This window comes from Callorhinus ursinus, unplaced genomic scaffold (genome assembly GCF_003265705.2).
Source record: "Callorhinus ursinus isolate GAN/ISIS: 27379988/994484 unplaced genomic scaffold, GSC_fseal_2.0 scaffold124, whole genome shotgun sequence".
In the NCBI taxonomy this organism is placed as follows: Eukaryota; Metazoa; Chordata; class Mammalia; order Carnivora; family Otariidae; genus Callorhinus; species Callorhinus ursinus.
The window spans coordinates 349,935-368,040 of record NW_027397186.1 but is presented as its reverse complement, the minus strand read 5'-3'; the positions used below and the strand labels follow the sequence as shown (position 1 = coordinate 368,040).

At 43.1% G+C, this 18,106-nt stretch overlaps 1 protein-coding gene across 2 annotated transcripts; it reads right to left on the bottom strand.

The window, feature by feature from the left end:
* Positions 1–11,653: 11,653 nt before the first annotated feature.
* On the bottom strand, positions 11,654–18,055 carry HNRNPH2 (heterogeneous nuclear ribonucleoprotein H2). Of its 2 annotated transcripts, none has more exons than XM_025874207.2 (2): positions 17,930–18,055; positions 11,654–13,904 (listed from the first exon to the last, which is right to left on the bottom strand). In XM_025874207.2, exon 2 carries the CDS (start codon positions 13,849–13,851, stop codon positions 12,502–12,504), a length of 1,350 nt encoding a protein of 449 aa, XP_025729992.1. In that variant the 5' UTR covers positions 13,852–13,904; positions 17,930–18,055; the 3' UTR covers positions 11,654–12,501. The 2 variants fall into 2 exon arrangements, with proteins under 2 accessions (XP_025729992.1, XP_025730063.1); XM_025874278.2 differs by having other exon boundaries at positions 17,942–18,049.
* Between the last annotated feature and the right edge of the window lie 51 nt (positions 18,056–18,106).

The following is an 18,106-nucleotide window of genomic DNA, read 5'->3' as shown; positions in this document are numbered from 1 at the left end:
TCCCTCTCTTGCTGTGTCTCTCTCTGTCAAATCAATAAATAAAATCTTAGAAAAAAAAAAAAACGCTGGTCTAACAGAACATTGAATTTTCTGAAACCAAGCAGTTAGGCCCTTAGAGTCATGGGGTTTAGGGTGTTAATGCTATTGGCATTTCATAATAACAAATACTATATATGTAACATGAAAAGATTTCCATTCATTTGGTCATTAAATCAAAAAAACCAACTCTACAACTTAGCCGATTTAAATCAACCTGATCCTGAAGCTTGAAAGCTCACCATCTGAAAGAAAGCACTCTAAACACTACAGGATTGGGAGTTAAACAAAGCCTGGGTTTGAGTCCTATTTGTTCCACTTACTTGTTGAGTGATCCTGAAAGAACTACTTAACTTTTCTAAATATCCATTTCTTAATCAGTTAACGGTGAAAATAATAGCATTTCATTTTCAGAGCGGTGGTAAAAATTAAAAGAGAAAACCTATAAAAAGTGTCCAGCATGTAGTAATTGCTCATTAAATATAAGTTTCCTCCCTCCCTGCTACCTCCTTTCTGAAAACAAATTAATTCAGAATAAAACAAACAATCCAGGGGCACCTGGGTGGCTCAGTCGGTTAAGCATCTAACTTCAGCTCAGGTCATGATCCCGGGGCCCTGGGATCGAGCCCTGCATCAGGCTCCCTGCTCAGTGGGGAGTCTGCTTCTCACTCTCCCTCTGACCCTCCCCCACTCATGTTCACTCTCTCTCTCTCAAGTAAATAAATAAAATCTTAAAAAAAAACCCCAACCATGCCATGGGTAGTTTTGTAAATTTAAGAGCAAAAAGGAAAATAAGCACTATTTTGTACATCGATGTACATTCAATACCATCTCTGTGTGGTACAATGAATTGTTCTGATTGAACTAGGGTTGAAAGAAAAGCATGACATTCTTTTCAAATGAATTGGTGACATTCCCTTTCAGTTGTTGGACTCTAGGTTACTAGCAGAGGTTCATATTGTATTCACCCATGCTCTCTGGGAAGCATATTTTGGCCTGGTATTCTTTACTTATCAAAACACAGACACAAACACAGACAGACAGGAGAGGGTAGATACTGAGTACCTGGCAGGTGGGCAGCCCAGTTCCTAGACAGCCTTTCCCAATCCAGGGCCACCACCATTAAAACTTCTCCACTTTGCATTTGTTTCATCATCTGATTATTCTCTGACAACCCCTCACCACCTCCCACCCTGCTTTATAAACACCCTGAGCAACTGTGTCAGAGTTTTGTTGTCATTGCTTCTGCCATGAGGAAAAAACGACCATGACAACCTCGACAAGGACTTGCTTCCAACTAAAAGAATATGGCATAAGTGGTAGTGGTCACAATGTCTCTCAGACCATTCACTCTGGAGGAAGCCAGTAGCTATGTCATGAGGACATTCAGCCAGCCCTATGAAGATATTTACATGGTGAGGAACGGAGTCTTCTTGCACACAGCTCCATGAGGTATCGTAGAAGTGGGTCCTTTAACTCCAGTCAAACCTTCAAATGACTGCAGTCCTGGTCTACATCTTAAAGATTTTTTTTTTATTTGAGATAAAGACAATGCGAGTGGGTTAGAAGCAGAGGGAGAGGGAGAGAGAGAATCTCAAGCAGACTCCCTGCTGAGCATGGAGCCCGACTCAGGGCTCAAGCTCATGACCCTGAGATCATGACCTGAGTTTAAATCAAGAGTTGAATGCTTAACCGACTGAGCCATTCAGGTGCCCCCCTGCCACTTTTTTAAAAAGATTTTTTTATTCTGTCCTACATCTTAATTACAACCTCATGAGAGACCCAGAGCCAGAATCACCCAACTTAACCACTCCCAGCTGACCTTCAGAAACATGTGAGATAATAAATGTTTATTCTTTTAAACTGCTAAATTTGGAGGTAGGTAGTTATGCAACAATAGGTAACTAATAAGACACTTTTCAAATAATTTGCTCCCCTCAAAAAAGCAGACTTATATATATTACTAGAAGCAACGTATGAAGTTGCTATTCTCTGTCCACTGGTTTTGCTTAACAATTCTTTCCATAAGGGACATCACTTATCTGCTCTTCTTTATTTTTTTAAGATTTTATTTATTTATTTATTTATTTATTTATTTATTTATTTATTTATTTATTTAGAGAGAGTGCGCAAGCAGGGATAGGGACAGATGGAGAGTGAGAGAGAGAATCTCAAGCAGACTCCCCACTGAGTGCACAGAGCCAGACATGGGGCTTGATCCCACAACCCTGAGATCATGACCTGAGCTGAAGTCAAGAGTCAGACGCTTAACAGACTGAGCCACCCAGCCATCCCTATATCTACTCTTCTTAATGTATTACTCAATCAGCTTTTGTGGTGGCTATAGCATTTGTTTAAGGGTAAAATTGAATGGGCAAAATTAGCACATTGGAAACTATAAGAGACCAACCAAAGAGGACTGAAAATCTGCTTAAAAATAACCAAGAGACAAGAAATCAAGGTGTCTAGAGAAGTAAAAAGTGGTTTCAAAGAGGAGGTAAAACATTTGCAGTATATTCTGCAGAGAATAAAATTATTTTTTCTAACCAATGAAAAGTAAACTGAAATAATTGAAAAATACTAAATTGGAAACAAATGGAAAAGCCAACATCAGATGTAGCAAATTTTCCTATCCAACTCACATACCCTTCTATAAATTTGAAGATAGTGCTATAACAGTGGGTAAACAATTTGTCCTTGATATACTTTGCAATGAGAGCTTCTAGAGCAAAATGCAAGCATGTCATCACAATCCACAAACAATAAAGCCACTGTCAACTGGAAATAAACCTGTATTGAGCACCCATTGTGCGCCAGGCAAGGAACTCTGCATGGGGAAAGGTGGCTTACTTTAACTACCCTCTACTTGGTAGCTCCAGCCCAAGTATAGACCCCTCCTCCCCAGGTCTGCCTCTCCTCTTCTTCCTCAACACTCTTCCTCCACAAAACAGATAAGAATAAAGGCAGGGGATCTAAAAATAGAGCTAGGAGAGAGAAACTTCCTGCCACTGCTGCTAATGAGACTTCATAACAATAAACATCATTTATGTAACTTGAATATATACTAAAGATTTATATTCATTTTTGTTTTTAAACCCAGAATAACTTCATTTCCTCCACTCCTCTCTCATCTCCAGAAACCTGCTTCTTTACCAAAGAAAAGGCTGGCTTTCTCCCTCTTTGAGACTTGATTTCTTTTCTAAAATGAGGATAACGGGGCACCTGGGTGGCTCAGTTAAGTGTCCAACTTTTGATTTCAGCTCAGGTCATGATCTCAGGGTTGTGAGATCAAGCCCCTCATTGGGCTCCGTGCTGGGCATGGAAGCCTGCTTAAGATTCTCTCTCTCTGGAATGCCTAGGTGGCTCAGTCAGTTAAGCATCTGCCTTCAGCTCAGGTCATGATCCCAGGGTCCTGGGATGAGTCCCGCATCCAGCTCCCTGCTCAGCAGGGAGCCTGCTTCTCCCTCTACCTGCTGCTTCCCTTGCTTGTGCTCTCTCTTTCTCTCACAAATAAATAGATAAATAAAAGATCCTCTCTCTCCCTCTCCCTCTGCCCCTCCCCCCTCTACATTAATTAATTAAATGAGGATAACAATGTTCTTTGTGGGGTTGATCTGATCATGTAATGACATCATGTCATTATGACATCATGTGTGAGGGCCAAGCCCTGTGAAAATTGAATGCCAGCATGTTAAAGGGGTGTGGAAAATGCAGGAACCTCTTCAAGGAACAGAAAATGGTGCAGTTTGCCAAGAGACCAGAGGGCTTGGGAAAGAAGACTAGAAACGTACTCTGAATCCATGGGGTGGGGATCATTGAATGCTGGCTCAGGACTCTATAAATAATGTCAGAAAATCCAGTCTGGCTAAGATACTGTTGTCTGGGGGCAAGAATGGGGATATTTCTGTATAAGAATGTCAAGAATAATGGTATTATTTCAAGTGATAATGACATACAAATGTCCTATTTTGTTTCCTTCCACTTATTCAAGATCTTATTTATTGTGGTTAATATACATCATGTCTTATTTTTCAGAATCCTAACTACTAAATTTAATCTCAAATAAAGCTGTGTACATATGTAACACTTACATTTTACTCACAACTTTCTGACAGCAATGTCATTCCAAGACCTTAGGGGATGGGGGATGGAGGGAGGTGGCAGTCAGGGCAAGCAGTATGTCCTTCTGTTGATAGGGAGTAGGATGCCTCTGAGAGCATCTAGGTGATAAGATTCCATCCAGCTTCAGGAAAGCCAATCTGGGCAACTATGAACTATTAAAGAGAAATTATTCCAACATTTGTTAAAACAATAAGGAAGACTTCATTCAACACTATTGCAGTAGGGGGGAGAGATTGAACTCAACTCCAAATACAGCAAAGACAGCTAGAGCTTTATAGCCAGTGAGTAGAGTGAAGAGGTCAGTGGATGGAAAATTAAGAGGAGACATCAAGGTGAGGGGGATTCTTGCTAAAGACAGGCCAAGGGCAGGAAGCCAAGGTCATGGCCTAGTTCAGAAGAGGGCTCAAAGGAGTTTGACCAAAGTTTGGTCAAGAAGAGTGTCTTTGCCAGGGCACAGTTGCTCAGAAGAGAATGATGTAGGTGAGGGGAAGTCTGGGAAGCCTTTATAGAGGTAGAATACTGGGAATATGGATGGGTTGTTTTCTCTAATGAGCCCTCCCTAACTGTGTGGACAGCTCCCTTGATGTGGGAAAGGAAAGAAGCAGATCATCTGGGAGAGTGTCCTCTCAATGATCTCTAGGTATCCAGTCAAGAGACATTGGTCAGTGAGGTAGTCTAATAATGGCTCCCAAAGATATGTCCACGTCCCAATCCCCAGAACCTGTAAATGTTACCTTATTTGGAAAATGATAATTTGCATATGTAATTAAATTAAGAATTTTGACATGGGGAGATTATCCTGGATTATCTGGATAAACCCTAAATGCCATTACAAATGAATTTATAAGAGGCAGGAAGGCAGAGGGATATTTGCACACAGAAGAGGAGAAAGAAAACAAAACAAAACAAAGACCAAACAGAAGGGGGAAAAATACAGGTTATGTCCTGATGCTCTTCTACTTCCAGCTGAGATTACTCCCTGGGAAAAAGGCAGGACTATGAAGAGCGCAGAGAGGATCTTGAATTTATCAGCATGCTTATCCTAAAGAAACTAAGTTCTAACCCAGAAGTAACTGGGTTATCCTGAATTGGCAAATTTAGTTTTCAGTTCTCATTAAAAAGGTTTGGGATGGTGGGGTGGTAGTTGTGAGATATATTGAGTTCAGTTATAGAGAAATAAAGTTACATTTTTGCAAAAAGAAAAGGAGGAGGAGGAGAAGAAGAAGAAGAAGAAGAAGAAGGAGGAGGAGGAGGAGGAGGAGGAGGAGGAGGAGGAGGAGGAGGAGGAAGGAAGGAAGGAAGAAGGAGGAAGAGGAGGAGGAGGAGGAGGAGAAGAAGAAGAAGAAGAAGAAGAAGGAGGGGGGGGGGGAGAAGGAGAAGACACAATGTGACCACGGAAACAGAAATGAGAGCAAGCTGGCCACAAACCAAACAATGCTAACAGCCACCAGAAGCTGAGAAGAAGCAAAGAATAGATTCCTCCCTAGAGCCTCTGGATTGGGTATAGCTCTGCCAACATCTTGGTCTTGGCTCAGTGAAACTGATGCTGAATGTCTGGCCTCCAGAATTATGTGAGAATGAATAAGCTTCTGTTCTAAGCCACCAAGTTGGTGACAACTTGTTACAGCAGCCTCAGGAAACTAATACAGTCAGGCAAAGCAACCTCATTGTTAACATCAGCATTGCCACCCTGCCTGATACACACTAGCCGCTCAGTATGTAGTCATAAATGGATGGAGGTGACTCCTGGGCTCAGTCTCTGGGTGAGCACACACATCCTCATGCAGGAGATTGCAAGGAAGCAGGGTCTTGGTACCTCTGATCCATGTCCACTGGAGGCCTTCTGCTTCACAAAAGGCAGCATATTCAGGAGTCCCCAACCTTCCTCCCATGTAAACCTTGAGCCAGGCTCCCTGCAGGAGTCCAAACACAACCCTGCCTCCCATCCTGAGCATTGAATTGGGGTTTCTCTGTGCTGAGGCCTTTTGGGAAATGGCTCTCAGGAATATAACAGAAGGGGCGCCCAGGTGGCTCAGTCGGTTAAGCATCTGCCTTCAGCTGAGGTCGTGATCCTGGGGTCCTGGGATCGAGCCCCGTGGTGGGGTTCCCCGCTCAGTGGGGAGCCTGCTTCTCCCTCTTACTCTCCCTCTGTGCTCTCTATCTCTCAAATAACTAAATAAAATCTTTTAAAAACATTAAAAAAAGGAATATGATAGAAAATGCCCATAATGTAGCAATCTCTCTGATCTCTCTTTGTAGGGTGGGAGACATAGTAGGCCCACCTTGAAGAAAGCCCCTTTTTACTGACAATCACAGATTTGGGCTGGATGAAATAGAACCTGATCATAAACATGCACTCACAATGTAAGGCATGATCAGCCTTTATTGATAATGGCACAGATACTAAAATCTTGGGAAGGTGGAGTAATCTCCAGAACATTCTTCCAGTGCTGCTTTCTGTGGATATGGTGGCTTAGAACCTCCGCAGAGGTTCTTTGCTGTAGTAAGATGAAAGCAGGACAGTATGCTGTCTTGCAGCTGTGCACGGCCAGAGACAGGTACAGCTGGACTGTGGTCGCTGTCCTACTGGCCTTCAAGCCATCTCTTCCTCCATTCAGTAAGGGATCGTGGGTCTCAGTGGGCTCTGGAGGTGTCCCTGCCTTGCTCCTGCCCTGTGTTGATCCTCTTCTTTCTGTCTGCAAAGTCATGCCTGCCTTTCCTTCCTGGTCCCTTCCTTATCTCTCTAAATCCAGGTACAAGTCCAAAGGTTTATAGGATGTAGGAAACTGTATCGGAACCGGCACCTGGCAAGTCTGGCGGGTGCCAGTGCTGACACAGACACGGCAGCAGCCTTGCAAATGGATCTACAGCAGGTTGATGAATGTTATTAGGTGACTTCGGCATTGACTTTACAGGTGACAGCTACTGTTCCAGCTTGCTACGTGTAGCAAATCAAAAACTGTAACAATATCATACAGCAACATTATTACTACCTCCACGTCACAGGTGAGGAAACCAACTCAAATAGGGTCTCTGTCCAAAGTCACAGAGCAAATAAAAGATTGAAGCAGGATGCTGACCTATACCTGTCTGATTGCTAAGCACTAGGTATTTGATTCTAAAATGGATTCTGGTCTAACGGATGGCAATTAGCCATGGTTCTGCTCTCCAGGGCCTCCACTAGTGCCCGAGTAACCCTACTTGCCCCAGTATGGATTTCAGCTTAACTTGGCTCTCTTCTGTCCTTCATGTACCTTAGGCAAACCTGCCTTATGGTCAGGTTTGAACCAGACCCTGTGTATTCTTAGAACATATGCCTTCTCCCATCCCTGAGTTGCATAAACTTTAATCAGGCCCCCTGCAGTCAGGACCAAGCGGGGTGGTTGGGATGTGCCCAGGGGTGACAAAATTACACAGAGGGGACATGGCCCAGGGCAGGCCGACAGTCTGATACCCAGGGAGTCATTCAGTTGCTGAATTTACCAACTTTTCAGCACAGCAGAAGTCAGAAACCTGCTTTGCAGCATGGATCTATCTCATCTGCAGGGGCTGACTCATATGTCCATACTCGGGAACCTACTGGAACTGGGCAGATTTGAAAGATTGCAGAAAAGACTTGCAAAAGTCCACTTGTGTGTGGGCTGAGGAGACTCCTTGGAAGGTACCCATGATTTGTATATAGTTGCGGGGGTGGGGGGGGGAATCTAGGAGGCTGTTTGTGGCTGTTGGTGATGAAATGGACCCAATCAAAGTCTACTCGCAGTAGAGGCTCAGGAGCCTCCAGGAAAGGATTCAACTATGCCTGCTCCTTGAGACAAGGCACATCTGAAGAACTGGTGGGGGGGCCTGCCACAAGACTATTTCAGGTCATAGTGGGGGTAGAGAGGTCTGAGCAAAAGGAAATTCATCCTGAGGGAGAATGGAGCCAGACACAATGATGTCAGCCCAGAAACAAAGTCTTGTCATTAGGGAGGTAGGGCCAATGACAGCCCAGGGACTAGGATTCCCGGTAGTACCTGTTTCAACACCTCATAGTCCAGTATAAGTAAATGGTTCAAAAATAATTACTGAATAAATCACAGTGATTCTCAGATGTTGTCTCTCAGGACCCGTCTCTTTTTTCAGAAGGCTAACACTCTTTTCAGCAGCTGCTGACTGACAGCTGGTGGGAGGTGTGTTCTGGGCATCTGCTGTGCAGATCACAACCTGTGGGAGCGGGGGGGAGGCCTCCCACAGACAGGCTCCAAGCACAAGCTAACCCTCTGCATGGGGTCGTGGACCCAGCTAACCTGGTGACCCCACCGACATGACTGCTCTGCATTCACAAGACTGAATTTTGGTCACTGTGAAAGCAGGTTGTGAAATGGCCCTTGTGACACTCCCAGCTAAGCATCAGTGGCAGTGTGTAGAATTTGATTTCATCCACGCGGTGGTCTGTTCTTACAACAGCCCTCGACGCCCATCATGGAGAAATCTTCCTTTTGCTGACAACTTGGGAATTCTCCCCGAGGGAAAAGAACCTTGATTTGTAAGTGAATTTGCGATGCGTTTTCATACCAGTTTGGGAGGAGAAGACACAGAAGCTGGGCCGTGCTTACAGACAGATTGTCTCTGGTTTAGGGACCTCCTTTAGGATTGGATGAATGAATGCAGAAAGAAACGAATGGGTGAATAACAGGATGCCTACACTAGCCAATGGTTCTGTGCATCAGCATCACCTGCGGGGCGTGTTAAAACGCAGATATGGGGCCTCGCCCCCAGAGTTTCTGATTCAGTCAGTCTAGGAGGGACCTGAGACTTTGCATTTCTAACAAGTTCCAGGTCAGGCTGCCGGTGCAGGAAGCACACTCTCAAAACCACTGGCATCAGCCCTCAGCAGAGACCCCCTTAGGGCATGATTGTTGCGGCTGCAAACTCTCAGCCGGGGCCTGCCAGGTAGCTCACAGGTGCAGTCTAGAATGAATCCCCTGGCTTGGTGGTTGGGGAGCTCTGGGTGGGTTTCCCACTTTACCTCCCAGCAAACTCTCCTGGGTAGTGTTAGGGTGTTAGATTTGAGAGAGTTAGAGGTGTGTGTGTGTGTGTGTGTGTGTGTGTGTGTGTGTGTACATCTGTGCTGCTCCCCTGACAGGTACTTCTGTCCCTTTCCACACCTCTAGTGCTGACTGCTGACCTTCTCCAGGGTCTCTCTCTTTTGACCGCTTCCCTAAATGCGTGCGAGTTTTCCTATCCAGCAAGAGGCTACAAACACCTTTGAGCCCAGGTCTCAGCCAATCCTTTCCTGGCATTTGGTGACATCTAGTGGCTAAGTGGAGAATCTGCGCTCATACTTAGAGAACATTCTGGAAAATTAACTGAGCCACGGAGAAAGGAAAAACACCTACTTGTGAACTCCCTGAGAAAGCCTTCCTGAAGGAGCTTAGGAGGGCAAGGTAATGACTGGCTCGGTATGGCATGAGTCAAAGTGGATTTCTTGCTCTTTTGGCAGCTGTGACAGAAATTAGACGTCATTAAAGAATCTCAAATCACCTCTCACTGTACCCCCAGTGTGAATGATTTACTAGAAATGAGACTCAATAAAAAGTATCCTTGAATAAAACTGAATCAGGTAATACCAATTTGGTATTTGCTTCCCCTCTCAGAGCATTTCTCTGGGCCCCAAGCTATAAGCATAGCCAAAGATAACAATCCATTTCCCAGCTGGTCAGGAGAGCCACAAAACCAACTTGCAGAAGTTCAGGTGCAGCTGGTGGTGACCTGAGGGCATCCGGGCCTGAAGGTCATTGAGAGGTGTAATTGTTAACCGCAACTACATATACAGAAATGTAAGATAACCCCTGGTGTCACAGGCGTTTGAAGTCCTCGTGGGAGGTGCAAGATATTGTAAACAATCATATGCAATCTGTACTTTAACAGAAAGTTTAAATTGTTACGGGAATGTAGGGGAGGCAATCAGGAATCTCGGAGCAAGCTGCTTCTTAAAGCCGCCGTTCTGGGCCTTTAGCCATTAGAGAGGGATGGGTCACAAAATGGGGTCATTGAAACCAAGAGCGTCAGCAGATTTTTTTTTTAAGATTTTACTTATTTATTTGACAGAGAGAGACACAGCGAGAGAGGGAACACAAGCAGGGGGAGTGGGAGAGGGAGAAGAAGACTCCCCACTGAGCGGGGAGCCCGATGCAGGGCTCAATACCAGGACCCCGGGACCACGACCTGAGCTGAAGGCAGACACTTAACGACTGAGCCACCCAGGCGCCCCGCAGCAGCAGATTCTTAAATACAAACTCAGAATTACCGAATTTCAGAAACTCTAGGAGTGAGGCCCAGTAATCAATGTTTTTACGAGCCCTGCAGATGATACTGGGGCACGCTAAAGTTTGAGGACGAATGGTTAAGAACAAGCTTTAACTACCCTGAAAAACCTTAAAGCGTGTTGACTCTATTAATAAATGCACGGAGACTGAATTATTTGTATAATAACATGGGCTTCCTTCTTTTTAAAAACATATAAAGGTCCCTTAGATCTTCCATTTATGATTAAATCAAAGGAAGGGGATTTATTTGCTTTTACTTCTGGGCTTTCGGAGAATGCTGTCTTGACAAAAGTCTAGTCTCCTGAGTAGCTCAATAGCCCTGTGGACATGGAGATGAGTTTAGAAACAGAAAAATACTCCACCTCAGTTTGAATTAAACAGAAATTAAAATAGCAATAGGATACCATTTTTCAACTAACAAATTAGCTACGATCAAGAATAATATGCACCACTGAGGAGGCTGGGGGGGGGGCATATACTCCTGGTGCAAACACAAAGTACCATAATCTTTCTGATAATGCAAATCAAAAGCCTTAAAAATGTGGGTACCTTTGACTCAGCAATTCCACTCCTAGGCATATAGTTTAGAAATAATTGATATATGCAAAAATGTATGTATAAAGATACTTTATGTGCTTATAAAAATTTTTTAAAAAACGATTTAAATTTCAAGGGCAGAGGACTTGTATCAAAGAAATGGTTCGGTATGCCTGGGTGGCTGTCGGTTAAGCGTCTGCCTTCGGCTGGGTTGTGATCCCGGGTCCTGGGATCGAGTCCTACGTCAGTGTCCATGCTCAGCTGGGAGTCTGCTTCTTCCTCTGCCTGCTGCTCCCCCCCGCTTGTGCGCTCACACGTGCTCTCTCACAAATAAATAAAATCTTTCAAAAAAATGGTTCATATGAATGGGAGGAAATCATAAAGGGAGACAAACCATGAGAGACTCTGGACTCCCAGAAACAAACTGAGGGTTACAGAAGGGAAGGGGGTGGGAGGACACGGTATCCGGGTGATGGGTATTAAGGAGGGCATGTGCTGTGATGAGCACTGGGTGTTATATGCAACTAATGAATCATTGAACACTACATCAAAAACTAATGAGGTACTGTATGTTGGCTAATTGAACATAACAAAAAAAAAGAAATGGTCCATATGATAGAACATTAAAATAATCACGCTGTACAAGATTTTTCCAGTTTTTAAAAGGAAGATTTATTTAACAAGTTTCACTTAGTACAATACATCTAATGGAAATCACAATACAAGGAAAGATTTAAATCAAAGCCTCAGAATCTCATACAAACGACATGACCAAACTCCTAAGGTATTGGTATTACATCTCAAAATTGTCCCAGATCTTTAAAAAAAAAAAAAAAAGTAAAAGTGTACACTCACGTGCCTTACAGGATATTAAACCAAAAAGCTAGAATTAACAAACATGCCAAATGTTTTCACTTTGAATCGTAGACACAGCTCCTATATTTGAGTTTTACAGAAAAGCATGTTTCTCAACATGCATCCAAAGTTTTCAATGTATTGTGGTATAAGAGCAACATTTAACATAAGTGAAACTGCTTTAACCTAAATACGCTTACTGCTTAGGTACACTCCTACAACGTAACTAACTTGAAGAAAGCTTAAAATTGTTTTAACAGTTATGGTCAATACTGAACGTTGTTATTTTACCCTAGATGAATGTTTCAGTGTTCGAAATTACTGAGCTTGAAGTTGTAAAACCTTGACTTCCACTTTACAGTAAGCATGAATCACAAGCCTGTAATGCAAAACTGTTAAACTTAATTTTTGTTTTCTTAAAAAAAAAGAAAGAAAGAAAGAAAGAAAGAAAGAAAGAAAGAAAGAAAGAAAGAAAGAAAGAAAGAAAGAAAAAGAAAGAGAAAGCTGACCAAGAGTGATCAGAATCAATGATATTTCCCATTTACCAATCATACTGGATATACTAAACATCACTCTCATTCTACAACTCCCATAAATGCAGGGCTTTTATTTCTGTAATAGGTGTGTAGTGTTCCTTCACCTAAGCAAGGTTTGACTGATAGTCACTGGAGTTTTCCTGCAGAACTTGGTCGTATCCACTCATACTGCTCTGACCACCATAACCACCTCCATAGCCACCACTCAGCTGCTGACTAGCAGGACCCCCATAACTAGACTGGTTGGACAAGCCCATCCCTCCCATCATTTGACTACCATAAGCACCGCCACTTGCCCCTGCTGTAGAATTCAAAAAGAGTTCTACATAGCTGTGATCATATGCGCCCCCACTTGTTCCTGCAGTAGAATTCAAGAAGAGCTCCACATATCTGTGTTGCATATTAGCTTTGTCTTTTGCCATTGCTGCCACGGCATCTTCATGGGTAGCAAATTCAACATCTGCCTCACCAGTAACTCGGCCATCAGGTCCGATTTCAATGTGTACTCTCATGGGGTTAAGAGGTGAGAAAAAATTGTAAATATCATTCTCAGTGGCTCTGTAAGGTAATCCCCTCATGTGTACACAGTGCCCTGTGGTGCTCTGGAAACTGGACCCACCATCTCCATATCTATGATCAGACATTCCTGAAAAACAGTAATTGAGGTCTCTTCCGAATCTATCCGACCCAAAGCCATACCCATCATTATAGCCACCATAGTCGTCATAGCCTCCGTACCCTCCACCGTAGGCACCACGCCTCATCCTTTCAAACCCTGCCCCTCTGCCAATGCTATTATACCCTCTGCCAGCCCCCGGCCTATCATAGGGACCTGGCCGCTGCATGGCCATGAGCTTTCGAGGGGGGTCGTAGTGGGTTCGGACTTCAGCTCGGCTACTCTTGAAGATTTCAATGTACCTGTGCCCTATTCTTTCCTTGTGTTTCTTTAAGGCCTTCTCAGCTATCTCCTGGGAAGCAAACTGCACAAACGCCTCCCCTGTGCTCCGCCCCTGAAAGTCCACCGGCAGTGTCATCCCATTTGGCACAATTTCCAACCCAGAAAAGAACTGAACAATCTCTTCCTTGCTACAGCCAAACGGGAGTCCTCGAAGCCGGACGAAGCCATCATTGGCGGTGTCAGGACTATTCGGACCTGTATGCTTCAACACCCAGTCCATTTCAACACTGTTGGACTTGAAAACTTCAACGTATCTGTGTCCCATGGTTTCTCTGTCCTTCTTCAAAGCCAATTTCACTTCATCTTCGGATTCAAGTTCGACAAATGCTTCACCACTTGGTCTGCCTTCTCTGGTGTAGATGAAACGGATACCTGATGTGCCATTTTGGATTTTACAATCGGAAAAGAAGCGCATCACTTCATCAGCTGAGCAGGACCAGGGTAGGCCCCTGACCTTCACCACGAACCCCTCCCTGCCTTCTGTGCTCAGCATCATGGTGACTGTTGGGCTCTTGGTGGCAAGCTTGGCTCGATGCAATCCCGGTGTAGCTGAAAAAAATTAGAAGACTATTGTCATGGAAAAAAGTTCACAATACAGTAAGAGGAAAAAAGCAAACTAATAATATAAAACTCACATGGATAACTTTTTTCTAAAACACTCATATAAAAGACTACACCAAATTTCTAATTTGTTCACCCAATGAATATTTTACTCAATACCTATTACGTGTTGGATACCATTAACAGTGGTTATTTCTGGGCAGTAGGATTATGGGAACTTCTTGATTAAAGGAGTATTTTCTCTGGACATTTCTGTATGTTCTAAGTTTTCTACACTGAACATGTATTGACATCACAGAACATAAAAGGCATAAAAAATTAACAGCAACAAAATCACTGGAAGATGTGAACAAATATAAGATGGCTATCCCCGATTACATACAAATGAAAAACTTCATTACATCAAAGGTAAGATTAAATAGAATTAAAAGACAAACAATACACTTGATAAGATACTTACACCAATACATTAATATCCTTATTATATAAAGAACTCATGCCAATTAATAAAATCAGGGAGATATTAAGGCCTAAGACATAAATGGAAAAAATTCACACATTCCTTTTATATTTTTCAGCTGCCAAGTTCAGGACTTGGCTTTGGGATACAAGGATCAGTAAGCCCAGAAAGTGTTTATGGTCCTACAGGGGCATTATACATCTTTACTAAAGACAAAAGGGCAAATAAACAGTATCCCTGCTATGACAAAATTCTGGCCAGGGTGAAAAGGTGGTATAAAACAGGGACTAGTTGGTCAATTCTAACAGTTGGCACAGAATTGTTAAATAAAACAGACTCACCAGTTCAAGGATCCACAAGTAAATTTTTAAAAAATTACGGATGGAGCAGAAAATAGGATGAGGCTCGGCGAGAGAGAAGGCTGGCAAGGTAGACATAAGATCCCAAAGACCTTACTTGATAGACAAACACTGAGGGCCTTCTAAGGGTTTTAAGTATGGGAGTGAGGGTAGGGGAGTGAGGGTAGGGGAGTGGGTGAAGGAGTGAGGAGAGGGAAGTGGGCAGGGGAGTGAGGGGAGGGAAGTGATGTAATCAGAGCCCTTTCAAATAATAGATCACCCTGGCAACAGTGTGGGACTCAAACAGAGGGGGTTGGTATGACACCAGCAAGATCAGCTAGAAACCCAGTCACTTTGAGGCAGGCATAAGGGATTCACCTAAGGCAACAGCAGTTTTTTTGTTTGTTTTTTTAAAGTATCTTATTTGACAGAGAGTCAGAGAGAGCACGTGCGGGAGCTTAAGCAAGGGGAGTGGCAGGTAGAGGGAGGAGAAGCAGGCTTCCCGCTGAGCAGGACCCTGGAACCATGACCCGAAGGCAGAGGCTTAACCAACTGAGCCACCCAGGCGCCCCAAGGCAACAGTAGTTTTTAAAAAAAGAAAGGAGAGCGCCTGGGTGGCTCAGTGGGTTAAGTGGCTGCCTTCAGCTTAGGTCATGATCTCAGGGTCCTGGGATGGAACCTGCTCTCTGCTTGGTAGGGAGTCTGCTTCTCCCTCTCCCTCTGTCCCTCCTCCCGCTTGTGCGCGCGCGCTCTCTCTCTCAAATAAACAAAATCTTAAAAAATATAAAAGAAAAAAGAAAGGAAAGTTGTGATCTACGCATTCAAAGCAGTGGATTCTGCAGCACTTGATAACAGATTAAATACAGGGGAAAACAGATGTGAGGGAGGATACAGGAGAGTTGTCTGGGAAATGTTAAAACCTCATCAATCATCAGAAATCCCAGTTAAAGCCAGAATTAATCAACATTTTTCACCCACCAAGACAGTGAAAATTAAACAGGGAGGATAAGCCAATGCTAATATTCAGGGTTCTTGAACACTCCTAGAGGAGTGAAAGTAGACACAATATTTCTGGAAAGCAATTTGGAAACATGTATCACAGTTTTTGATATAGTAAATCCATTTCAGATTATGTGCCCTAAAGAGATGACCTGAAATTCAAAGATTTATGGAGCTATATATTCTTCAAAAGGTATTTTTTAAGAAAGAATATTGCACACTTAATTTTAAAATTATACAAGTATTTAATAACATGAGGAACTACATATGCTATAATCTTATGAACCAAGATCACGGCTGCTTTATAATCTCAACTGTGTAAAAAAAAAACATATGTTCACATATCCTTTGACCCTACTATAATTCCTTCCAGGAACCTGGTCAACAGAAATACTCACAGATGGTCACTGTTATTGCACTGTTAGTAATGGCTGAAAATTAGAAACCTAACTATTCATCAATAGGGGAATGGCTGAATGAATTACAATATACTTTATCCTTAAAATGGAATCCTATGCAGCTGTTAAGAAAAAAGATCTGCCCTGACCTAGGAAGATTTCCAAAATGTATTAAATAAAATATGCATAGTATGATCCTACTTATTTTAAAATATAAGCATGCAGGTATATATGTATGTAAATGCATAGACGACAATCTGAAAGCACATAATACAAATTTGTGTTCTGAGAAAACAGGAACTGGAAGGTAAGGTGAGATAGATTTTCACTCTTTACCCAATATACTTCTTTCTAGTTTTAATTTTTTAAAAATCAGTCATTGGAGAGCGCCTGGGTGGCTCAGATGGTTAAGCATCTGCCTTCGGCTCAGGTCATGATCCCAGGGTCCTGGGATCGAGTCCCGCATCGGGCTCCCTGCTCCTTGGGAGCCTGCTTCTCCCTCTGCTTCTCTCTCTCTCTCCCTCTCTCTCTTCCTCTGTCTCTCATGAATAAATAAAATATTTTTTAAAAATTTAAAAATTAAAAAAAAATAAAAATCAGTCATTGGAACAAAATGTTAGAAAAATATATATACATGGGAAATGCGGCAAATGTTAATAGTGATTGCTCTAAGTGGCAGGTTTCTGGCTTTTTCAATGTTATTTTTTCAATTTCTTGTGCATTCTTAATTTTCTGTGCGATTAATTTTATTTCAGCAAAAAATAAACTTAAACGTTTGCTTTTATAAAGTTCTAATTCTGTAATGTGCACGGCTTATCTGACATGGTCTGGAAACACTAGGCCTCTTGGAAAGAAAGTACAAAGTGTAATAACTGCCATAAAACTACACTGAGGATTCAACATTTATTAATTGCCTATTATATGCCTGGCACACTGCATCTGCAAATAACAGTCTCCCCATAAACCATCTTCAGGTTTGAGTGACAGATTTACCGACTGGTTTTTTGCATGCCTTATCTCTTGGATGACCAATCCCATTTCATGTCACTGCAGCACTTTAGAAATTAATATCCCCTCCGTAGCGGCAGGGAGATTCTGCTTCATTACTCTATCTCCTGGGAAGGCCACCAAGACTAAGTTGCTTAAGTAGGAACCAGGATTCCATTTGTGGGTTAAGAAATTGTGTATTTATATGTGTGTTATACACATACTTTTTATACACCAAAATGCTGAGTAGCTACCTCCCGGTGATGAATTACGTGTATTTTTTTAAATTTATAGTATACTGCTATTTTTTGAATGTTCAAAACTGAACATGTAGACTATTATAAGTAGAAAAATAAACGTTATTTAAATATCCAATTCAGTAAAAACATTTATTGAGCGCCTCTGTCAGGCACGCATTTGCCTAGAAGTGACTCTACAGATATAATTCACTTGGTGCCTCCCCCTACAGACAGACAATCAGTGGGGACTAAGTGCCTGAATGGATGGAACAGCACTCCGGCCACTGGTCTCAATATTTGTTTTTCCTAATCCAGGGACGTGGTTTTCAAGCGTTTTCACCTTAGAGTTTCTCTTAAGGGTCCCCTGAGACCCGCCCAGACAGACAGATATACAAATACACATACACAGTCACGAACGTCCACCATTTCCCCACCAGGCGCAGCAAAGGCGGCTTCCCGGCACTGAGATGGGGGGGAGGGGGAGCGGGGGAGGGGAAAGCGGGGAACGAAAAAGGCGGAGGCGGCCCGCGGATCCTGCTTTGGTCTTCATCATCACCACCCTCGGGTCCCCAGTTCCCACCCACACACCAACCTCTAACGATACCGGATAATTTTCCTCCTTCTTCCCTCAAACGGCTATAGCGAGACGGTAGACGACGACCAGAACTACTTCTGCTCACGTAAGCGACTGATCACGTGATCACCTACGTCATGTGAGATCTCGGTCACGTGAGCAGCTCTCGGCTTAGACTCGGGATCTCTAAAGCGC